We start from the raw sequence: 18,490 nt of genomic DNA on the forward strand, positions 1-18,490 counted from the left end.
CTGACATGAGGAACTTAGGATCTTTCTCAGGCATAGCCAAGTTAGCGGTCTTGGACTACAGGGTTTTTCATCCCAGTTTATCTGGGGTTTTTCATTCTGCAAGCAGTAAAACTGGCCTTAAGAACTCAATGCTTCTACAGACATAGGATATGCTGGGAGGCATAGGGCTAACCAACACCTTATCCTTGTGTACGGTTGCAGTTAAATGAATAGAAAACCCTCGGAACCGCAAGGTAAAAAGAGGGGAAAAGAAAGATGTTCTGTTTGCAGTATTTGCTACATGGCCCTTGAACTTCAACTTCCTATCTACTAACACTCTAAGATTCCTACCCTGATCAGTTACTACTAGCATAATCCCACCAATATAATACGACGTTGGATATCTGATCACAGAGAAGTGAATAACTTTACATTTATTGACATCCCTTTTTCCCATGCCCACAATTCCAGCCCATTCAAATCATTTTGCAAGTACTGCATATCAGCAGCAGTCCTGATTACCCTACCTATTTTCGCATCATCAGTAAATAGCTGTATGTCACTTGTCAAATGTTTCCCAATGTCATTAATGTACAGATTGAAATACAGTGGACCAAGCACTGATCTTTATGGTACACCACTGGTTACCTTAAATCTTGCAGACTGACATCCCCCATATACCACTTTTTGATATCTGTCAGTCAGCCATCCTCTTATTTACACTAATATTATATTCTCCCAAACCCATATTCTCCAGTTTATGCAAGTCTACCATCCTATATTCTGTCAAAAACTTTAGCAAAATCCAAAAGTATCTCGATGTGTCCATTTCCCTTGTCTATTTCAATGGTAACATTGTTGTAGAATGTAAGGAAGTTGCTAAAACATGACCTTCCCTTAGTAAACCCATGTTGCTCATTGCAAAGTAGAGATTCACTGTCAACCCATTTCTGAATGTGAGCCCTAGCCAATTTTTCCAAAATTTTCACCTCCTCAACTGAGATACTAATTGGTCGATAGTTGGAAACATCGGTCTTTGCACCACCCTTGTGAAATGGAATTACCATGCATTCTTTCCATTCCTGTGAAATCTTTTCTGTTCTGAGACTCATATTAAACAGCCTGGTGAAAAGAATAGCCAGTTCAGCTGAACACTCTTTTAGCATACGTGCTGATATCCCATCAGTCCCTATTGCTGAATTCTTATTCAGTTTGTGCAACGACTCTAATACCTCATCTTAATACATCTCAGTTTCTTCATCCAGTGAAGAGTTAGCAGTAAGCTCAGTGTCCCGTATACCAGGTTGATAGCTTTTAATAAAATGGGCGCTCATTAGTTGAACAACTTCTTCTGCATCTGTAACCCTCATGCCATCTGCATTTAAAAGTTATTCTTTCATGGTCATTCTTTCTTTTACTTGCAGCATATCGATAGAATTCTTGTGGGTTGTCTTTAGCATGCAGAGCCAGTTTCTTTTTGTAGTCAGACTTTGCTTTCCGTACAACAGTTGTTACTATTCTAGCCTTCTGCTTATAATTTTCATAACAGACATCATCCTTATGCACATGGTATTCCTTCCACATTATTCTTTTCTTGCGAATCTCTTACTTAATAATGGAGTGGTGAGAGCGAGAACAGTCAATCAGTTTAAGGAGTGGTATGATAGACTTTGTGTTTCTTAGGGGGGGACCTCCCCTAGATGAGTCTTGACAGACTTTATGTTCTTAGGAAGGACTTCCCACGATGAGTCTTTTGACTCCATGGAGACCTGAATAATAATAATAATAATAAGATTACACATCCATTTGACTCCTACCCTATTTATCTTCGAACTCTCGGGACACATTCTGATATCACATCATTTAAGTATTGTTTAAATGCTTCCCATGCACTGTCAATATTCTTCCCATATAGCAACCGATCCCATTCCACTGAACTCAGTATACTCCTTAGTTGGTCATAATTTACTGCTTTGTAGTTCAGCATAAACCTTTTCTGAATGGAACATTCATAAACTTAGTCACTTCCAAAATGAGTACTGCATCATCACTGTCACCAACCGGAGGCAGAAGTTATGTCTTTAACTGAAAAGCCCTCTGACACTATAATGAAATCTAACTTTTTGAACTCGAGATCTTCTGCTACCCAATCAGCCCTCGTCTTTTCTATTCGGTGATGCATTTCTTCATCACTAGCAACCGATCCACCAGGTCTGTAACAACATCCCACTATGTAATTGATCTTCTTAGATTCCACCACCCATTAGATGGTTTCAAACTCTCTGCTACCTGAAATACTGTTATAGTAGTAGTAGTAGTACTACAATCATAGGTCTCAACTCTAACTAGATTTTCAAGTCATCCAATATCATTAGCAGCACACCACCCCCTCCTCTCCTCTCCTAAATATATATATATATATATATAGATAGGTAGATATACACATACACACACTAAAATGTGCAATATAAATAAATTTTTCATTTGTGTTATGCTTGCTAAAAAAAATTTAAGCATGCATGGTTCTTTTTTTTTTTTTAACTTTATCCTTCCAAAAAATAGTGTACCCTTTACACTTCATACCGGTTAGTATGTCTTTTTCTGATAGCCAGGTCTCACTAATGCTTACAATCTGAGGTCCCAACATATTGACTAAGACAACAAACTCTATCCCGTTGTTTATGATATTCTTAGGCATTCGTGTATAGAAAATACCTGCATGTTCTTTTGTATACTCTTTTCTGCAGGCACATGACACAGTTGGACAACTTGCAGATCTCTATTCTTCTCTAGTACCTTATACATGTAGACATCTTTACACACATTTGATGGGTCCCAACTGAACGAACACAAAGTCAAAATCGTTCTCTCCTTGTCAACATTATAGTATTAGTGTATATAAACTGCAATGCCGTCTTTATCCTACACCCTCCTTACATCTTTTGTTGATTATACTACTAAAGACTACTAAAGTTAAAAACTTTGTCGACTACATTCAGCACCATGTGATCACTCTCTCACTTACTCAAGGTTGCTTCGACCTAGACTTACTTTCCATGGGACTTCACTTCCAAACTCTCTCTGAACAATCTCTTCTCAAGATGCCTGACTTTGAAGCAATTTTGAAGCCTGACATCAAGCCATTCAAATTCACACCATCTGACTATGTAAGTCCTTCCTTCCATCAAATCAAATCCTTTCATGCATCTTCAAACCCTCACCCTTTCATACACACTGTCTGTTTGCTGACTAATTTGTAATCATAGCCCTTCATTTCAGCTTGCCTCTGTTATTTGCTTGCACCAACAACTCATATCTTCTCATATACCGCATTTGTAACCTGCTAGATCATTAGTACCAGCCAAAATAATCATCTTTTTCACCATCTCTGTTTGCATTCTTAATGCATTTCTAACCTTTAATCTTGGCTCTAGACAAACATGATTTTTTTACTCTCTTCATCAAGTACTCTTATCATGGAATTAACCCTGATGGGAAGGGGGACTCAGATTCTACAGCCTGCAATTTTTAAGTGCCCAGGGTTAAGTTTTTTTTTTCTCCTTTGTAAATGAAAATAACAATAAATTACGAAATTCTGCCCCCCCCACTTTAAGGTTGTACATTGATTTACAATGTACAACCTTAAAGCCATTTTGGTGTTGTCCTCTTGGATCCCTACGGTGACAGTACATAATTCATCGGTCATGAGCATCCCTCTTTTCCTTTCTGTTCTTTGATGTGCTTTCTGGCTGTCTCATTTCCGTCAAGTCATCTTCCTCTGTGACTACTCATGCATTTTATACTTTCTCATTCTTACTTTACAACTTATACTTTTACTTGAATTAACATTCTGACCACTACCATTCAGTAGATGTAAAAAGAATTTTTCTTGTCAGGTGCAATATACTGTCTCATGAAAACATATATAAAGAAGTGAGTATCAAGAGAACAGTACAATCACTCACTTCACTGACAATATTTCCAAATTATTGCTTCAGGTTGCATTTAAGCAACATGGTATTGGTTGAATTTAAGTGCGTATTTCAATTGGAAAAATTATGGGACATTATGTGCCTTGATTGGAAAATACAAGTTTGATTCTCCTCCTGATGAATGGAATCTTTATATGGACATTTTTCAATTGAAGGTAAGTTAACTGATCTCATATAGAGATAGTAGGGTGTTTTAATCCAACATATAGACAAGTTGACTACAGTACACACACACAATTCATAGACAAAATAATAATAATACCATTCATAACTGGTAGATGGCATGCATGGTTTTGATGATGGATAAAAGTAGAGATGCACTGAAACATGATTTGGCCAAATAACTGAATACCTAATATTTGTTTTGAAATTTGTCAAAGCACGGAGTATTCTGGTGAAGCTTGCTGAATTTAATCTTATAAACAAATGTTTTGGAGCCAAAAAAAATAACACATTAAAATCAGATAAAAATCTTAATGCTTATATTTTTTTTGTTTAAAACATTCATTTATGAAATTTAATTCATCATCATATTTTGGTCAAATATTTGGAGCTTTGGCCAAACTGCAGAATGAAAGATTGAAAAATAAGTCTTATAATACATCACCTAACTATGTAACCACATAAAAAATAAAAAGAATCATCCTTAATTCATAACCAAATATATATGTAGAAACTTTGAAAATTTTATATAAAAAACCCCAGAAAGCTTATTGAGAATATGACTCATGGCATGAAAGTTGCCTTAGCTTGTACTACTTAAAAGACATGAGAGCTGAGGCCCATCTATTTGCCTTTTATCAAGGATTTTTTTTTAATGAAAGTTATACCTGACCTGACAGTTGTCACAAATGGGTGATTCTCTTCATAGATAAGACAGAAACTTAAGAGGACAAAAAAAAACTCATTCAGTACCAAAGCAATCCTGCGTCGGATAGTTGTATTCTTTCATAATCAAATGAAGGTCAGCGCCTAGAAGTAAAAAGGAGAAATAAATCAGAGAATACTAATTATATGAAGAGCCAAAGGCTTCAATTCGGCGACATGAACATATTTAAGTTAAGGGATATTACATCCCATATTGTTTCTTAACCGAATAAGAAACTCAAAGAGTTTCATGCCGAATATAGAAACTATATAAAGTTCGGTGATTCCAAGCCTCAGTTTGCACTACCAAATGGGTCAAGTGCTGCACTATCCAGGTATTTGATTATGCTTGGAATCGCCAAACTTTATATAGTTTCTATATTCGGCATGAAACTCTTTGAGTTTCTTATTCGGTTAAGAAACAATATGGGATGTAATATCCCTTAACTTAAATATGTTCATGTCGCCGAATTGAAGCCTTTGGCTCTTCGGCTAAAAAACAATATGGGATGTAATATCCCTTAACTTAAATCAGAGAATAGCCTAAAACTCTTATTTTGATGTTATAAAATCAACAGATCAATATTTATATTTTGTGTGTGTGTTTATATATATATATATATCATCATCAAATTCCTGACATATACCCTCAAGGGGTGTACAGGATATGATAATACTACATGAAAAAAATTTACATCATTCTAACTTCCTATCTACAATTTTCCTCCAAATCACTCTGGTACCTGTAAAGACTCCATTATCAGATCTTACATTTCTATCTTCTAAGGCACTTTTTACTGTATCAATCCACCTATATATCTTGGTCTTCCTCTGGATCTTTTTTCCTGCTAACTAGCAGAGAACACTTGTTTGGCTAATTTTTCCTCTCCCATTCTGTTTAAGTGACCATACCACCTGAGATTATCTCTGCTAATGCACTCCTGGATGCTGACAATGCCAAGTTCTTTCCTAATATCCTGTGTTTAATATGATATGCCATTGATGCCATCTCTAATCTTTCCTTATGCCTCTAATCTTTCTCAGGGCTCTCATATCTGCTGTCTCTAGTCTTTAGCCAAGCGTTTTACTTCTGTCCCAACGCTCAGATCCATAATTCAAAATTGGTTTGAACACTGTCTTGTATAGAGCTAATTTAGTGTTTTGATTAATTTCTCTCTTATTCCATATAAATTTATTCAGTTGACTTCCTGCCATATCAGCTTTGTTGACTCTGTTGTCTATTTCCATATTTAATTTACCATCTTCACTAAAAATTGTGCCTAAGTAGCTGAAATGTTTTTATTTTCCATAGGTACTCCATTCACAATGCAGTTTTGCAGTTTCTATTTTTATTGTTTCTGCCTATTTTCATTGTCTTTGACTTGTTATTGCTGACCTTCATACCACATCTATTACAACAATTATTCAGTTTAGTCGGGGAATTTTGCAGACTTGTAGTGGATTTATTTAGAAGTATAACATCATCTGCATAAATCAAAGAGTTGAGATTAACATCTCCAATTTTGATATCAGGTTTAATACCACTTTCCTTCATAATGTGATTCATATAGATAATGAATAATGGAGAGGACAGTGTACATCCTTTGTCTGACACCAGATTTAACATTAACCGTCTTCCTGTACTTCAATTCCAACTGCTGACTTACAACTCAAATAAAGACTTAGTATTGCTTGATATAATGCCTCATTGACACCATACAACTGTACCATTTTGAATAGCTTCTCTTTGGTACCTAACTTTAAACAAATATGGATACATTAAACTTCCCAATAATTAGGAAACAATAATTGTTAGAGGTCCAAGTTTACATCCTAGGCCACCTACAAATGCCCATAGAGGGCACACCACCTAGATAGGACTTTAGTCATCCATGTGTTTCATTCAGTATGGTGTTGTCTTTGTGTGTGTTACAAGTGTTAATTGTACTCCTTGAAGATGTCTCAGTGACTGAAACAAAATATTGGAATCATTAAAAATTAATTTTTAACCCTTTTCTAGTGCTATCGATACTCCATTAAACCTCCAGCATTTATTACACTTGGAAAAGTTTTTTATTTTTTGAACAATTGAATATGGACGTTATCCATTGCAATCATTTCAGACACAATGAAATGCAAATATTTTGCATGTTTGCCATCTGAATCCTGTTTTATTATTATTTTTCATTTTTTAGATTACTCATTAACATCAAATAATGTTTGTGAATAATTCTGACTGCTTACTGGTTCTTGCATTATTTGATATTTCAATTTCATATTGGTTTCCAAATTCATCACAGTTGCTTGTATTTTCAAACAGTTAATCATAGATGTGTACTTTCTTTTTCCTGTATAACCCAGATTTTTGCATGTTTTATTTATTGCAAGTTTTGAATTTTCACATAAATCATAAAACTTTCAAATATTGCTTTTTTATTATTTATGACCAAAGATTTTTCAATATTTTAAGATAAATTTCATAAATTTCTGGGAGTACTTCTGGTACATATGATGTACCAGGAGTGCTCCCAGATGAAATAGAATATGCACTCAAAAACATGAAACCCAATGCAGCTCCTGGCATTGATCATATGAAAATTGAGGATATTCAACAAGGAGATCCACAACTTTATAAGACCCTGGCTGGAGTTTACTTGGTATCTAAAAGAAGGAAAAATACCATAAAAATGGAAGACATCAGTAACAATTCTCTTCCATAAAGGTAATATAGAAGACATCATGAATCACATATATACAAATTAATGACAAAAATTATTTCAAATGGAATCAAAACCACCCTTCAAGAAAACAATAGTAAAGAACAAGCACGATTCAAAAAATATATTCTACAATAGACCACATATGAGTACTCACCCAACTCAGTGAATGATGCAAAAAATATATAATATTTCGTAATATATGAACAAATTTTAAGACTGCTCAATATAAACTAAAATAAACACTAAAAAAAGTGCCTATAGCAAACCCAACAAACCTCTGTATGCAGTCATGCAAAATAAGGCAAAGGCTTTTCCTGATTCTTTGCATTTGTTATGATGCATGTAATAGGAATTTTTCTGCTTGTAGGCTGAATATCATATCATTTCTAATGATTTGGCCAAAGCTAAATATCTGAAAAAACATGTCACTATGAAAGAAAGAATATTGTCTAGAAATAGACATCAAGGGCTTAAAATGTTCTGGAGTCAGTCTTCAGTAATTTCTGGTTTTACCAATGAATGGAAACCATGGACAAGTTAGTGTACATTCTGTGGGGATCACCCATCTTCTGCATGAAGACATATCTAAACTACAGGCAGAATTGTTCTTTTCAGAGCTAAAAAAACTTTCCTAATCATCAGTAGAGCAAGAGCTACTTGAAAGGTGAAGGCTCCAACTTTTCTTTAATCCTGAATTTTACTGCTATCTCAGAAATAAATTTTATCTTGGATATACCAGCTACTATTCCTTTCTGTCCGAGTAATAGTCTGTGTTCTGAGAACTGTTACTTTTATTATTTGTATAATGTTTGTTATAGTCAATGTGAAAAAGAACAGTTATGGAAAATTTTGGTATGCTAGATTTTAGTTGCAACAGCATGCAGAATGTGATTTGTATGAAGAAAGATTTGTGGAATGGGGAACACAAGTGTGTATGTGTGTGTGTGTCAGAAGTGTTTTGAAGAGCTAGTGCCAGAAATATGGGGAGAGGAAGAAGTATGACAGCAGAGCATTGAACGATGAAAGGTGAAAAAATGCCAATGAGGCTGCTTTTCTATATTTTGTAATTAAAATGGTGAAAGTGAGCAAGGGTGCACATGGGACAGGAGATAAGAAGAATGAAAGATTGAAAAATGAAGAGAATACCCAGACTGTTATGAAAGAGAAAAAAATGTGAAATAAAATGGTTGGAAAAATGGCTAGCAAATGGTATGGTAGAGAAGCAAAAGATGAGAGAAAGCAGAGTATGATATAGCAAAAAAAGAAGAATAAGAATAGTTTTGTATGGAGACTCTATAAAAGTGGTGCTTGAAGAGAGCTTCCTAAAATCATGTTTCCATGGTACCAAGATTAAGGATGTTAGTAATGTTGTGAGGATGCAGAGAGGAAATGGTGAAATAGATGATTCATTTGGCTGGTACTCATGATTTAGCAGGTGAGAAGTGTGGTATGTGAAAGCTATGAAAGAATTATTGCTAGTACGAGCAAGTAAAAGTTGTGAGTCTGTTGCCATAGTATAATATAAGCAAGCTCAAAAGAAATGCTGTTTTGAAATTGAGTTGGTAAAGTTGTACAGGAGGAATGGTATGAATGTATGAAAGAACTTATATATGGCAGATGGTTTGCATTTGAGTGGATTTGGAGTTAGGCATATTGAGAAAATATTGTTCAATGAGTTCATTAGTGCAGAGTCAGGGAAACATAGTTTTGGGGTGGGATGCACATATCTTCGAGGTAAGTGAGTGGGAAATTATAATCTGGCACCAAATGTAGTTCCTCAGATTCTGAACTTGAGTGGGATAATCAACACAAGGTCTGAAGAAGTTGTGGAATGAAGGTAGTATTGAATTTTATGTGTATTAATGCCAGAAGTTTTCATTATAAGGGAGAGGAATTTTTGGTATTGGTTAGCTCAACTTGACTGAAAGTTATAGGTGTTAGTGAGACTTGGTTGCAGTGGTGGCTCGTACATAAGCATTGCGACACTGCAGCATCCCCAAGGAAAAAATGAAAAAATTAAATTTTGTTTGTGTTTTTAAATAATAACAATGCTTACAGCATTATATAAATGCAATACAACATATGAAAGGTTACAGCTTATGTTTTAACATTGATTGAATAATTTATAATTGGAATTGTTCGATTAACGCTTTAGATTAAGAAACCAATGCACTGAGATCAAACGCAGTGTCGGAATTATCACGTTCGGCCAATTGCAGCTAGACTCGCCGATATTCGTTTGCGCTTGTGATTGCACGTTACAAGTGATTCTGACACTGCTTGTTTGGGCAGTGTCACTTACAGATAAATCGTATGCTTACGTGCGTTATTTCTGTGAGATACGAAACTTTTATTATTGCTGCGTGTTCGTGGTGAACTATTTTTTGTAAATCTTAATTTTATTTTGCTAAAATAACATAATTATTTATTTATTATAGATACAAGGCTGAATTATGATGAGTGTCACTGTTGAAAATATGAAAAGAATTATATTTTTTCAATTATCGTTACACAAAACAAATGCACTGCTATCTAATGCAGTGTCAGAATTATCATGTTTGGCCAATTGCAGCTAGACTCGTCGATATTTGTTTGCGATTGTCATTGCACTTTACAAGTGATTCCGACACTGCTCGTTTGGGCAGTGTCTCTTACAGATAAATTGTATGCATGCGAGCGTTATTTCTGTGAGATATGAAACTTTTATTATTGGTGTTTGTTCGTGGTGAGGGTGAAATATTTTTAATAAAGCAATTTTTTAATATGTAAATTTATTTACATATTAAAAAATTAAAAAATTTAAAAAACGAATTTAAACAGCAGAAATGAAGTTCCTCAGAAAAACAGCTGGATATACCAAGTGGGACCACAAAACAAATGAAGAAATCTTACAATCCCTAAAAATCAAACCAATTAATTACTACATAAGACAGTATAAACAAAAATGGCTAGAACATTTAAATCGAATGGACAACAGCAGACTACCAAAAATATTATACAGATACAAAATAAGTGGAAAAAGAAGAATCGGAAGACCAAGAAAGAGATGGCATGAGACCGGAACAGGCCACATGGCCTATATTCCATGTTAGGAAGAAGAAGAAGAAGAAGTAAATTTATTTATTAATAAATTGGTTACTGATTAGGAAAAATAATAATTTTTTTTTTTAAATTTTGTATATGCAGCACCCCACTTAAAATTTTCACCGGCCGCCACTGCTTGGTTGCCATATGATAATATAGTCACTGGAATAGAATGGAAGGGGTATTTTCAGAGAGGGCAGAGAACAGGATGGAGAGGGGAAGAGTTTTGCTAATGATAACAAAAGAATTTGAAGCCAAAAAGGGGTAGGAGGACAGGAATGTAGAGCATAGTTTTAAGCTATGTGATGTAAGATAGGGGCCACTGGGTACAAGGGAGAATGTGGATGTGGTATGCATTGGCACACTTGCACATGAGTGCTAGACGAGTAATTATTATTGTAAGCTTCAACTTTGAGGGGCATAGATTAGATGGAGAATAGCATTTATAGGGACAGAACAAAATGGAAAATTCATAGAGCTGCTACAAGAAAATTACCTGAGGCAAGATGTGATGAAGGAAACTGAAGGTCTGAGAATGTTGGATATGGTAATAGCATCAGAAGTTGGGAGGAACTAAGGACCAAGGTAGTGAGACTGCCTCTGATTGAGGAGAGTGATCATGTGGTCTTAACCTGGGAGTTTATCATGCAAACCATGCAAAATGACCCAAACATTTAGATCCTGATTTGTTCAAGCAATCTGTTGATCAAGTAGAATGGAATATTATCAAATATGACATTGACAAAGATTGACACGCTCCTTGAAAATCTATCTAGGTGTATGGAAAATTCTAAAGTCAGTCAAGAACACCCCAAAAAAGAAAGACTCTCCATAATAAACCTTGAATTTTTGTTAAAAAAAGAGAAGGGAACTCAAAGATGAACCAAACTCACGACTTGAATATAAAATTATTCTCAAAGTATTGAGAAAGAAAATCCCAGAGGACTATCAAACCTACAGGGAAAAAAAAAAAAAAAAAAAAAAAGGCTGAGAAATGCCACTGAATCTAAAAAGAGTTGAAAGAGAATTATGAAAAGGCCAATCCCAACAGCACTACGACATCAAGATGGAAGAACACAGACAAAAAAGGGGGGAAAAATAGTACAAGACTTCTACAATGACCTTTTTGCATTGAAATATCTTTTACGCAAACCAAAACATGATATTATATATGATGTATCAGAAGTGCTCCCAGACGAAATGGAATATGCACTCAAAAACATGAAACTCAATACAGCTCCTGTCATTGATCATATGAAAATTGAGGATATTCAACAAGGATGAGGACCACAACTTTATAAAGCTTCGGCTGGAAGATTTACTTGGTACCTAAAAGAAGGAAAAATACCATCAAAATGGAAGATATCAGAAACAGTTCTTCTCTTCAAAAAAGGTAATATAGAAGACATCAAGAATTACCATCCTATATGGCTGCTATCACATATATACAAATTAATGACAAAAATTCTATCAATTGGAATCAAAACCATTCTTCAAGAAAACAATAGTAAAGAACAAGCACAATTTAGAAAAGATATTCTACAATAGATCACATACAAGTAGTCACCCAACTCAGTGAATGATGCAAAGAATATCAGATCTCTCTCTCTCTCTCTCTCTCTCTTTGCTTTCTGTTTATTGACTTCAAAAAAATCTTCGACATCATAGAACATAACACAGTTTTATAGTCACTACTAGAACAAGGCATCCATCCAATCTACATCAATCTAATTAAAGAAATTAACACTGGTAGCTGTGCACAAATAACCTTATTTGATGACCCTGTAACTATCATCATAAACTGAAGTGTGCAACAAGATGTCATATCACCAAACCTTTTTATGTGCACACTGGAAATGCTTTCCTCTGGAAAGCGCTATAAAGAAAATTGACTCAAAAGGTGACATAAACATCAATGGAGAGCTGCTCCAAATACTAAATGTTTGCAGATAATAAAATAAGACTGAAATTCACCTTGACAAAACCAAATGGATGAGAAATAAATACTGTCAAACCCATGCCACCCAACTAAATAATTTCACCATAGAAAGTGTAGAATCCTAAACATACCTTGGTCAAACAAGTAACATGGACATGGATATTTCTGAAGAAATATCTAAAAGAAAAAGAGCTGCATGGACCTCATTTAACCATATCAAATCCATAATCACAGATCCTAAGCTAGATATCAAAATAAGAGCTAGCATGTTTAACAGCTATGTCCTCTAATCTATAACCCATTCCTCCGAAACTTGAAGCACCACACAAAAAAAAACCAGGAACTTAGGTTTTCAAACCACCCAGCAATGCTACGGAAAGAAGAATATTAGGGATAAGTAAAAAAGATCACATCACAAATACAACTGTCAGAAAATTAACTGGAGTAAAAGAAGTAGTGAAAACCATATATGACAAGGCACAGTGGGCAGGTCATATTGCAAGGTTCAGTGACAACAGATGGACCTACCACATCACAAACTGGTATCCAAGATTAACCAAGAGAAAACTCAGTAGACCTCCAACTAGTGAGAAGACCCTCTAACCAGCATGATAGGAAACAAAAGGAGAACTGCTCAAGATTGTAATAGCTGGAAACTGCGACTTGCATTCGTGGAGAAACCTTGAATGAAAGCAACAGGTCCATCCAGGTAAATCATCAGCAGATTCTGCAATTTCTATTGATGTCCAACATCATTAAGTCGTCATCCGGTAGCATCCTCTAGCAAGAGGGTTGCAGCAGATGAGCAGCTCTTCTCCATTTCTCTCTGTCTGTCGCTTCCATCATTCTTAAACCAGTCCATTCCACAATATCATTAAACCACTCTCTAGTTGGTCTTCCACTTCTTCTCTTCCCCTCAACTTTCCCTTGTAATATAGTTCTTGTCAGGTGTCCCGAAGAACCTCTCAGAAGATGTCCTGCAAATCTGGTCTTTCTTTGTATAATATCATCATTAAGTAGAAATCTCAAAAAAAAAAAAAAAAAAAAAAAAAGTTAAGTATATAAAGAGAAAGATGATCATCAAGCTCATGAGAAATACTAAAGCACAGGCAAAAACTGTGACCCATATGATAAGGAAAGCCAAAGTTAATTATGAGAGGAAGCTAGCTGATAAAGCCAAAGAAAATCTGAAAGCGTTCTTTTGTAAATATTAACAGATTATTAATGAATGCTGATGGTATGGCAATAACATAAAATGCTCGAGTTATTGAGTGCTGATTTTGCAACAGTGTAGTGCTAGATGTGATGATGACTGAAATTAGAGGTAGATGAATTGGAGGTTCTTAAGATATTGAAGAACCTTAATGCAAATGGGGCCATGGAATTATTTGGGATATCAGCCCATATATTACGGGAAATTGCAAGAGAACTGACAGCTCCTCTGACCATGCTGTTTAATTTAAGCCTCAATTATGGGAAATTACCTAGGGAGTGAAAAGAGGACAAAATTATTGCATAGTGTAAAAGAAGTAGTTATCGGCCTAACAATGAAAAAACTAATTTATAATTTCAAAATTATTTTTATTTTCAACATAATCTCCCTTAAGACTAATACATTTATTCCAGCGATGCTCCAGCTCCATTATTCTGTCCCTGTAGTGGTTCACACTAAGATCTGCAAAATATCTCTCTACAGCTGCAATCACCTCTTGATTCGAAGATAAATGCTGACCAGCGAGGAAGAGTTTTAGTTTTGTGAAGAGATATAGAAGTCAGAGGCAACCAAATCTGGGGAATAGGGTGGATGTTCCAACAATTCATAGTGCAGATCTCTTAATTTTCCCCATTGCCAAAACACCTTTGTGGGCAGGTGCATTGTCTTGATAAAAGATGATTTTTGTCTTCTGCAAACCAGGTCTTTTCTCATGAATTTTTTTGTCTAGTCTGATTAAAAGATCGGAATAATATTCCCCAGTTATTGCTTTACCCTCGTCAAGATAATTAATAAACAAAATGCCTTTAGCATTCCAAAACATCAACGTTTTCGAATGCTGATGGGACCAACTTTGTCTTCTTTGGTGCTTGTCCACTGTTTTGACTACTGTTTGGATTTTGTGTGTAATGGTGAATCCAAGTCTCATCCATAGTAATAAATCAACTCACAAAATCAGATTTATTCTTGTTAAAATGCTCCAAGCACTGTTCAGAGATTTTCATGCGAGTGCATTTTTGAACTGCTGTGAGCAAGCGCTGCACCCATCTTACACAAAGCTTTTTCATTTGCAATTCTTCATGCAAAATATATCCTACATGTTCTTTTGAAATGCCTATAGTCTTAGCAATTTCATGCACTTCGACTCGCCGATCATCCAATATCATATTGTGCTCTTGATCATTGATTTCTGGTTTTTGTTACACTTTTTGGACTTTCTGCAGGTGGATCATCTTCAAGGCTGGTACGGTCATGTTTAAACTAGCAGCCCATTTCTTAATTGTCAAAAAAGAAGAAGAGTGCCCATAAATTTTATGAACTTCGAATAAATTTCTTTTGTAAACCTTCTTTAACAAAGAATTTCATAACTGCAAGATACTCAATTTTAATCATTTCAAGTGATACACACCACTTTTGCTTCAGACAGCTCTATAAAACACACTACTTGATAGAACGACTTGCAATTTCACATGGATGCTTATGACAGATTTACCAACTTAGAAAAAAAAATCTTGCCAATAGTGTTGCCATTTATGATTGAGGCCGAGAACTTTTCAGTCCACCCTCATATATTGATCAACCAACCGCTTGTATATGGGCACAACATTTAAAAAAAAAAAAAAAAAAAAAAAAAAAAATGGTGGATGACTGGCAATATAAAGTGGGAGCTGCAAAACAAGAAAGCATTCTGGAAGGAATATAAACCAAAGGTGATAATCATACCCACGAGCAATAATATAAAGTGCACCAAGAAAGGTAGCTGGTATTCTAGAGAAGGGTAAATCAGATTTTGAGAGAAAATTAGCTAAGCAGGCAAAAAGTAAATCCAAAAGTGTGTTTTTGCTTCGTCGCAGTTAAGAGAAAGAATGATTATGGAAAGATAACTACTCACTGCTGATGGTAGGAAAGTGACAGAAGCAGAAGAAATAGTTCAGTTACTGAGGGATCACTTTCCAAGGGTATATCATCTAGGTGGGTGACTTGGTAGTTACTGAGCTGACAGAGTGATGTGAGCATTGAGGTAGATGAACTGGAGGTACTCATCATATTGAAAAATATCAATGCGAACACAGCATTGGGCCTGAATGCTATATCAGCTCGTGTTCTTTGAGAATGTGTGGGTAAACTGGCTGTGTCTCTGACAGTTGTTTAATCTAAGTCTCAGCTCTGTCAACATTCCAAGAGAGTGGAAAGAGGGTAAGATAGTTCTATTACATATAGGTGGCTCCAAGACAGAAGTAGCAAATTACAGACCATATTGAAAAAGTTAAAAGTAAAATTCAGGAATGGGTGGATATTAATATGATATTCTATAGGGGGAAGCATGGCTTCAAAAGGTAGGTCCTGCCTCAGTGATGTATTCACATTTTATAGTAAGGTGACTGCAGAATTGGATAAAGGAAATGTTTACACCATTTCCTGCTAGACATTGCAAAGACATTTGACAGAATACCTTATGGAAGACTATTACATAAATTGATGCAAATGGGCATGGATAGGGAAATGGCTGATGGACAGACATCAGAGTGTTGTGGTGTAGGGTGGAGTGGAATCAAAGCAAATGAGGGATGACTAGTGGAGTGTCCCAGGACTGTTCTAGGACCACTACTCATTAATTTGTACATTAATGATTTGAAGTCTGATATTTAGTTCTTTGCCAGTGATGCAAAACTAGAGAAGGCAGTAGTTGATAAAGGTGATGTAGATATCTTACAGGATGATTTAAATAAATTGGCAGTGCAGACAAAGCACAGTGGTTGTCAATTCAATCTTGTAAAATGTAAGGGAATGCAATTTGAAATGAAAAGATCACACACAAGAGGAATATTGCTCAGAGAATTACTTGAATGCTGAAGAGCCCATTGACAAGTAAAGATAGGGAAGTTATTATTCCTCTTTATAAGGCTTTATAGGGAATTGTGATAATGAACAGAGTGGGTCTTCCACGGTGTCTTTGACTCCATGGAGTACCCATCTCATCTTCCTTTTACCCTCTTACCTTGCAGTGTCGAGAGTTTATTAATCATCGGACCTCAAACCATTCACAGGATAAGGTGGTCAGCCCTATGCCCCGGTGTATCCTATGTCGTGTAGTGTTGAGTTCTCAAAGCCGGTTTGTCTGCTTTGTGAGATGAAAACCCCCAGAATAAACTGGGAAAAAACCCTACTGTCCATGCCCAAGACCAGCTAACTTGGCTATGGCTGAGGAAGATCCTTCAGCTCCTCACATCACCGATGGAAATCGAACCTAGGACACTCCTTCTCCAGGCATATTGTTGCGCAGCGCACAGCCACTAGGCTAACCACACAGGCGAGTATCCTTATAAATAATAATTAATAATAAAAAGCTGGTATGGTAGGGAGTTAACTGAATAAATTTACATGGAATAAGAGAGAAATTAATCAAATAGTAAACTATCAGTATATAAGATGGTGTTCAGACAAATTTCAAAACTTCTGGACCTGAGAGCCGGATTAGAAACAAAGCAGTTAAACAATGAAGAACATAGATATGAGAGTTGTGAGAAAAATTACACGAATGAACAGATGGCATCAATGGCAAAAACATTGAAAATTAATATTAGTAAAGAATTTTACATTGTTAGCATTCAAAATATGGCCATAGCCAATCTAAGGCGGATATGGTCACTTAAACAGAATGGAATAGGAAAGGTTAGCAATACTTTCTCTCCAGGATGCAGTTGGACCCAAATAAGGACTAAAATCTAGGTGGTTTGATACAGTAAGGAGTATCTTAGAAGACTGAAATATACTATCTGACAGTTGTGTATAATCTGAAACTGTCTATAAGAAGTTAGTAATAATTTCAACTTTTCATGTAGTACTCTCATAATATCGTAAATCCCTTCCTCGAACGTAGACCTTTTTTTTTTCATAACTCTCACCCATTGCTAGTCACTTTTGTAGTAAATAATTTTTTTAAAAATATGAAATTAAATCTCTCACATACAAATACCAGAACCACATTAAACATTGTGATTATAGCATTAATAATTATTTAAAACATATACAAACCAAATGTAGAGACAATTTCTGATTTTTGTGCAATAATCTGTAAATGTGGCGCTTAGCTAGTGATCAAATGCAAAAGTAAAAATAAAAAAATCCTTAATTAGAAAGGTGGATTTTAAAAGATCATATGCATGTAAATTATACATTAAAATATTTTTATTAACATATAAATGTTTTTAAATTTTTAGGCATCTATTTGGCATGCATTAAACAATTATGCTTTTCAAGATGCAACTTTCCTTGCGGAACGACTGTATGCAGAAGGTGAGGCAGCTTATGAATTATTAAATTTTTTAAGAAATATTATGTGTAATAAAAACCATTAATGTCTGTATAGAAAGGTATTTTAGATGAATGAAGTTGGTAAACAACAACAGTTATTTCATATTGGTATGAAATAATTGTTATGTACTTATCACGTTGACTGCCAACCATGAGATAATTCGTAATAGGCGTTCTGGCTGAGAGGGCTGACTATGAATTATCTCGTAGTTGCTGGACTTGCCTTTTTCGTGCAGCTGCGAGTATATTCGTAGTATATAAGCATAACTAAGGAGAGTTGGCTTCTGGGAAGAGAACAAAAAATCAAGGCTGGCATACATGAACAGAAAATTTATTCATACAGTGAAAATCAGATACAAAGTAATAGAATAATTTTATTTTT

The 18,490-nt window shown here is 35.2% G+C and overlaps 1 protein-coding gene across 2 annotated transcripts in view; it reads left to right on the forward strand.

The window, feature by feature from the left end:
* The window catches only part of Cdc27 (cell division cycle protein 27), a 392,586-nt gene that overhangs the window by 26,256 nt on the left and 347,840 nt on the right, over positions 1–18,490 (forward strand). For both annotated transcript variants that reach the window (XM_090405839.1, XM_090405840.1), the window contains exon 2: positions 18,015–18,090. In XM_090405839.1, coding sequence (XP_090261965.1) covers positions 18,015–18,090 — 76 coding nt within the window. The remainder of the gene's footprint in view (positions 1–18,014; positions 18,091–18,490) is intronic.

This window comes from Typopeltis vanoorti, chromosome 15, assembly GCF_054136105.1.
Source record: "Typopeltis vanoorti isolate ZY-2024b chromosome 15, IOZ_Tvanoo_1.0, whole genome shotgun sequence".
Classification (NCBI taxonomy): Eukaryota; Metazoa; Arthropoda; class Arachnida; order Uropygi; family Thelyphonidae; genus Typopeltis; species Typopeltis vanoorti.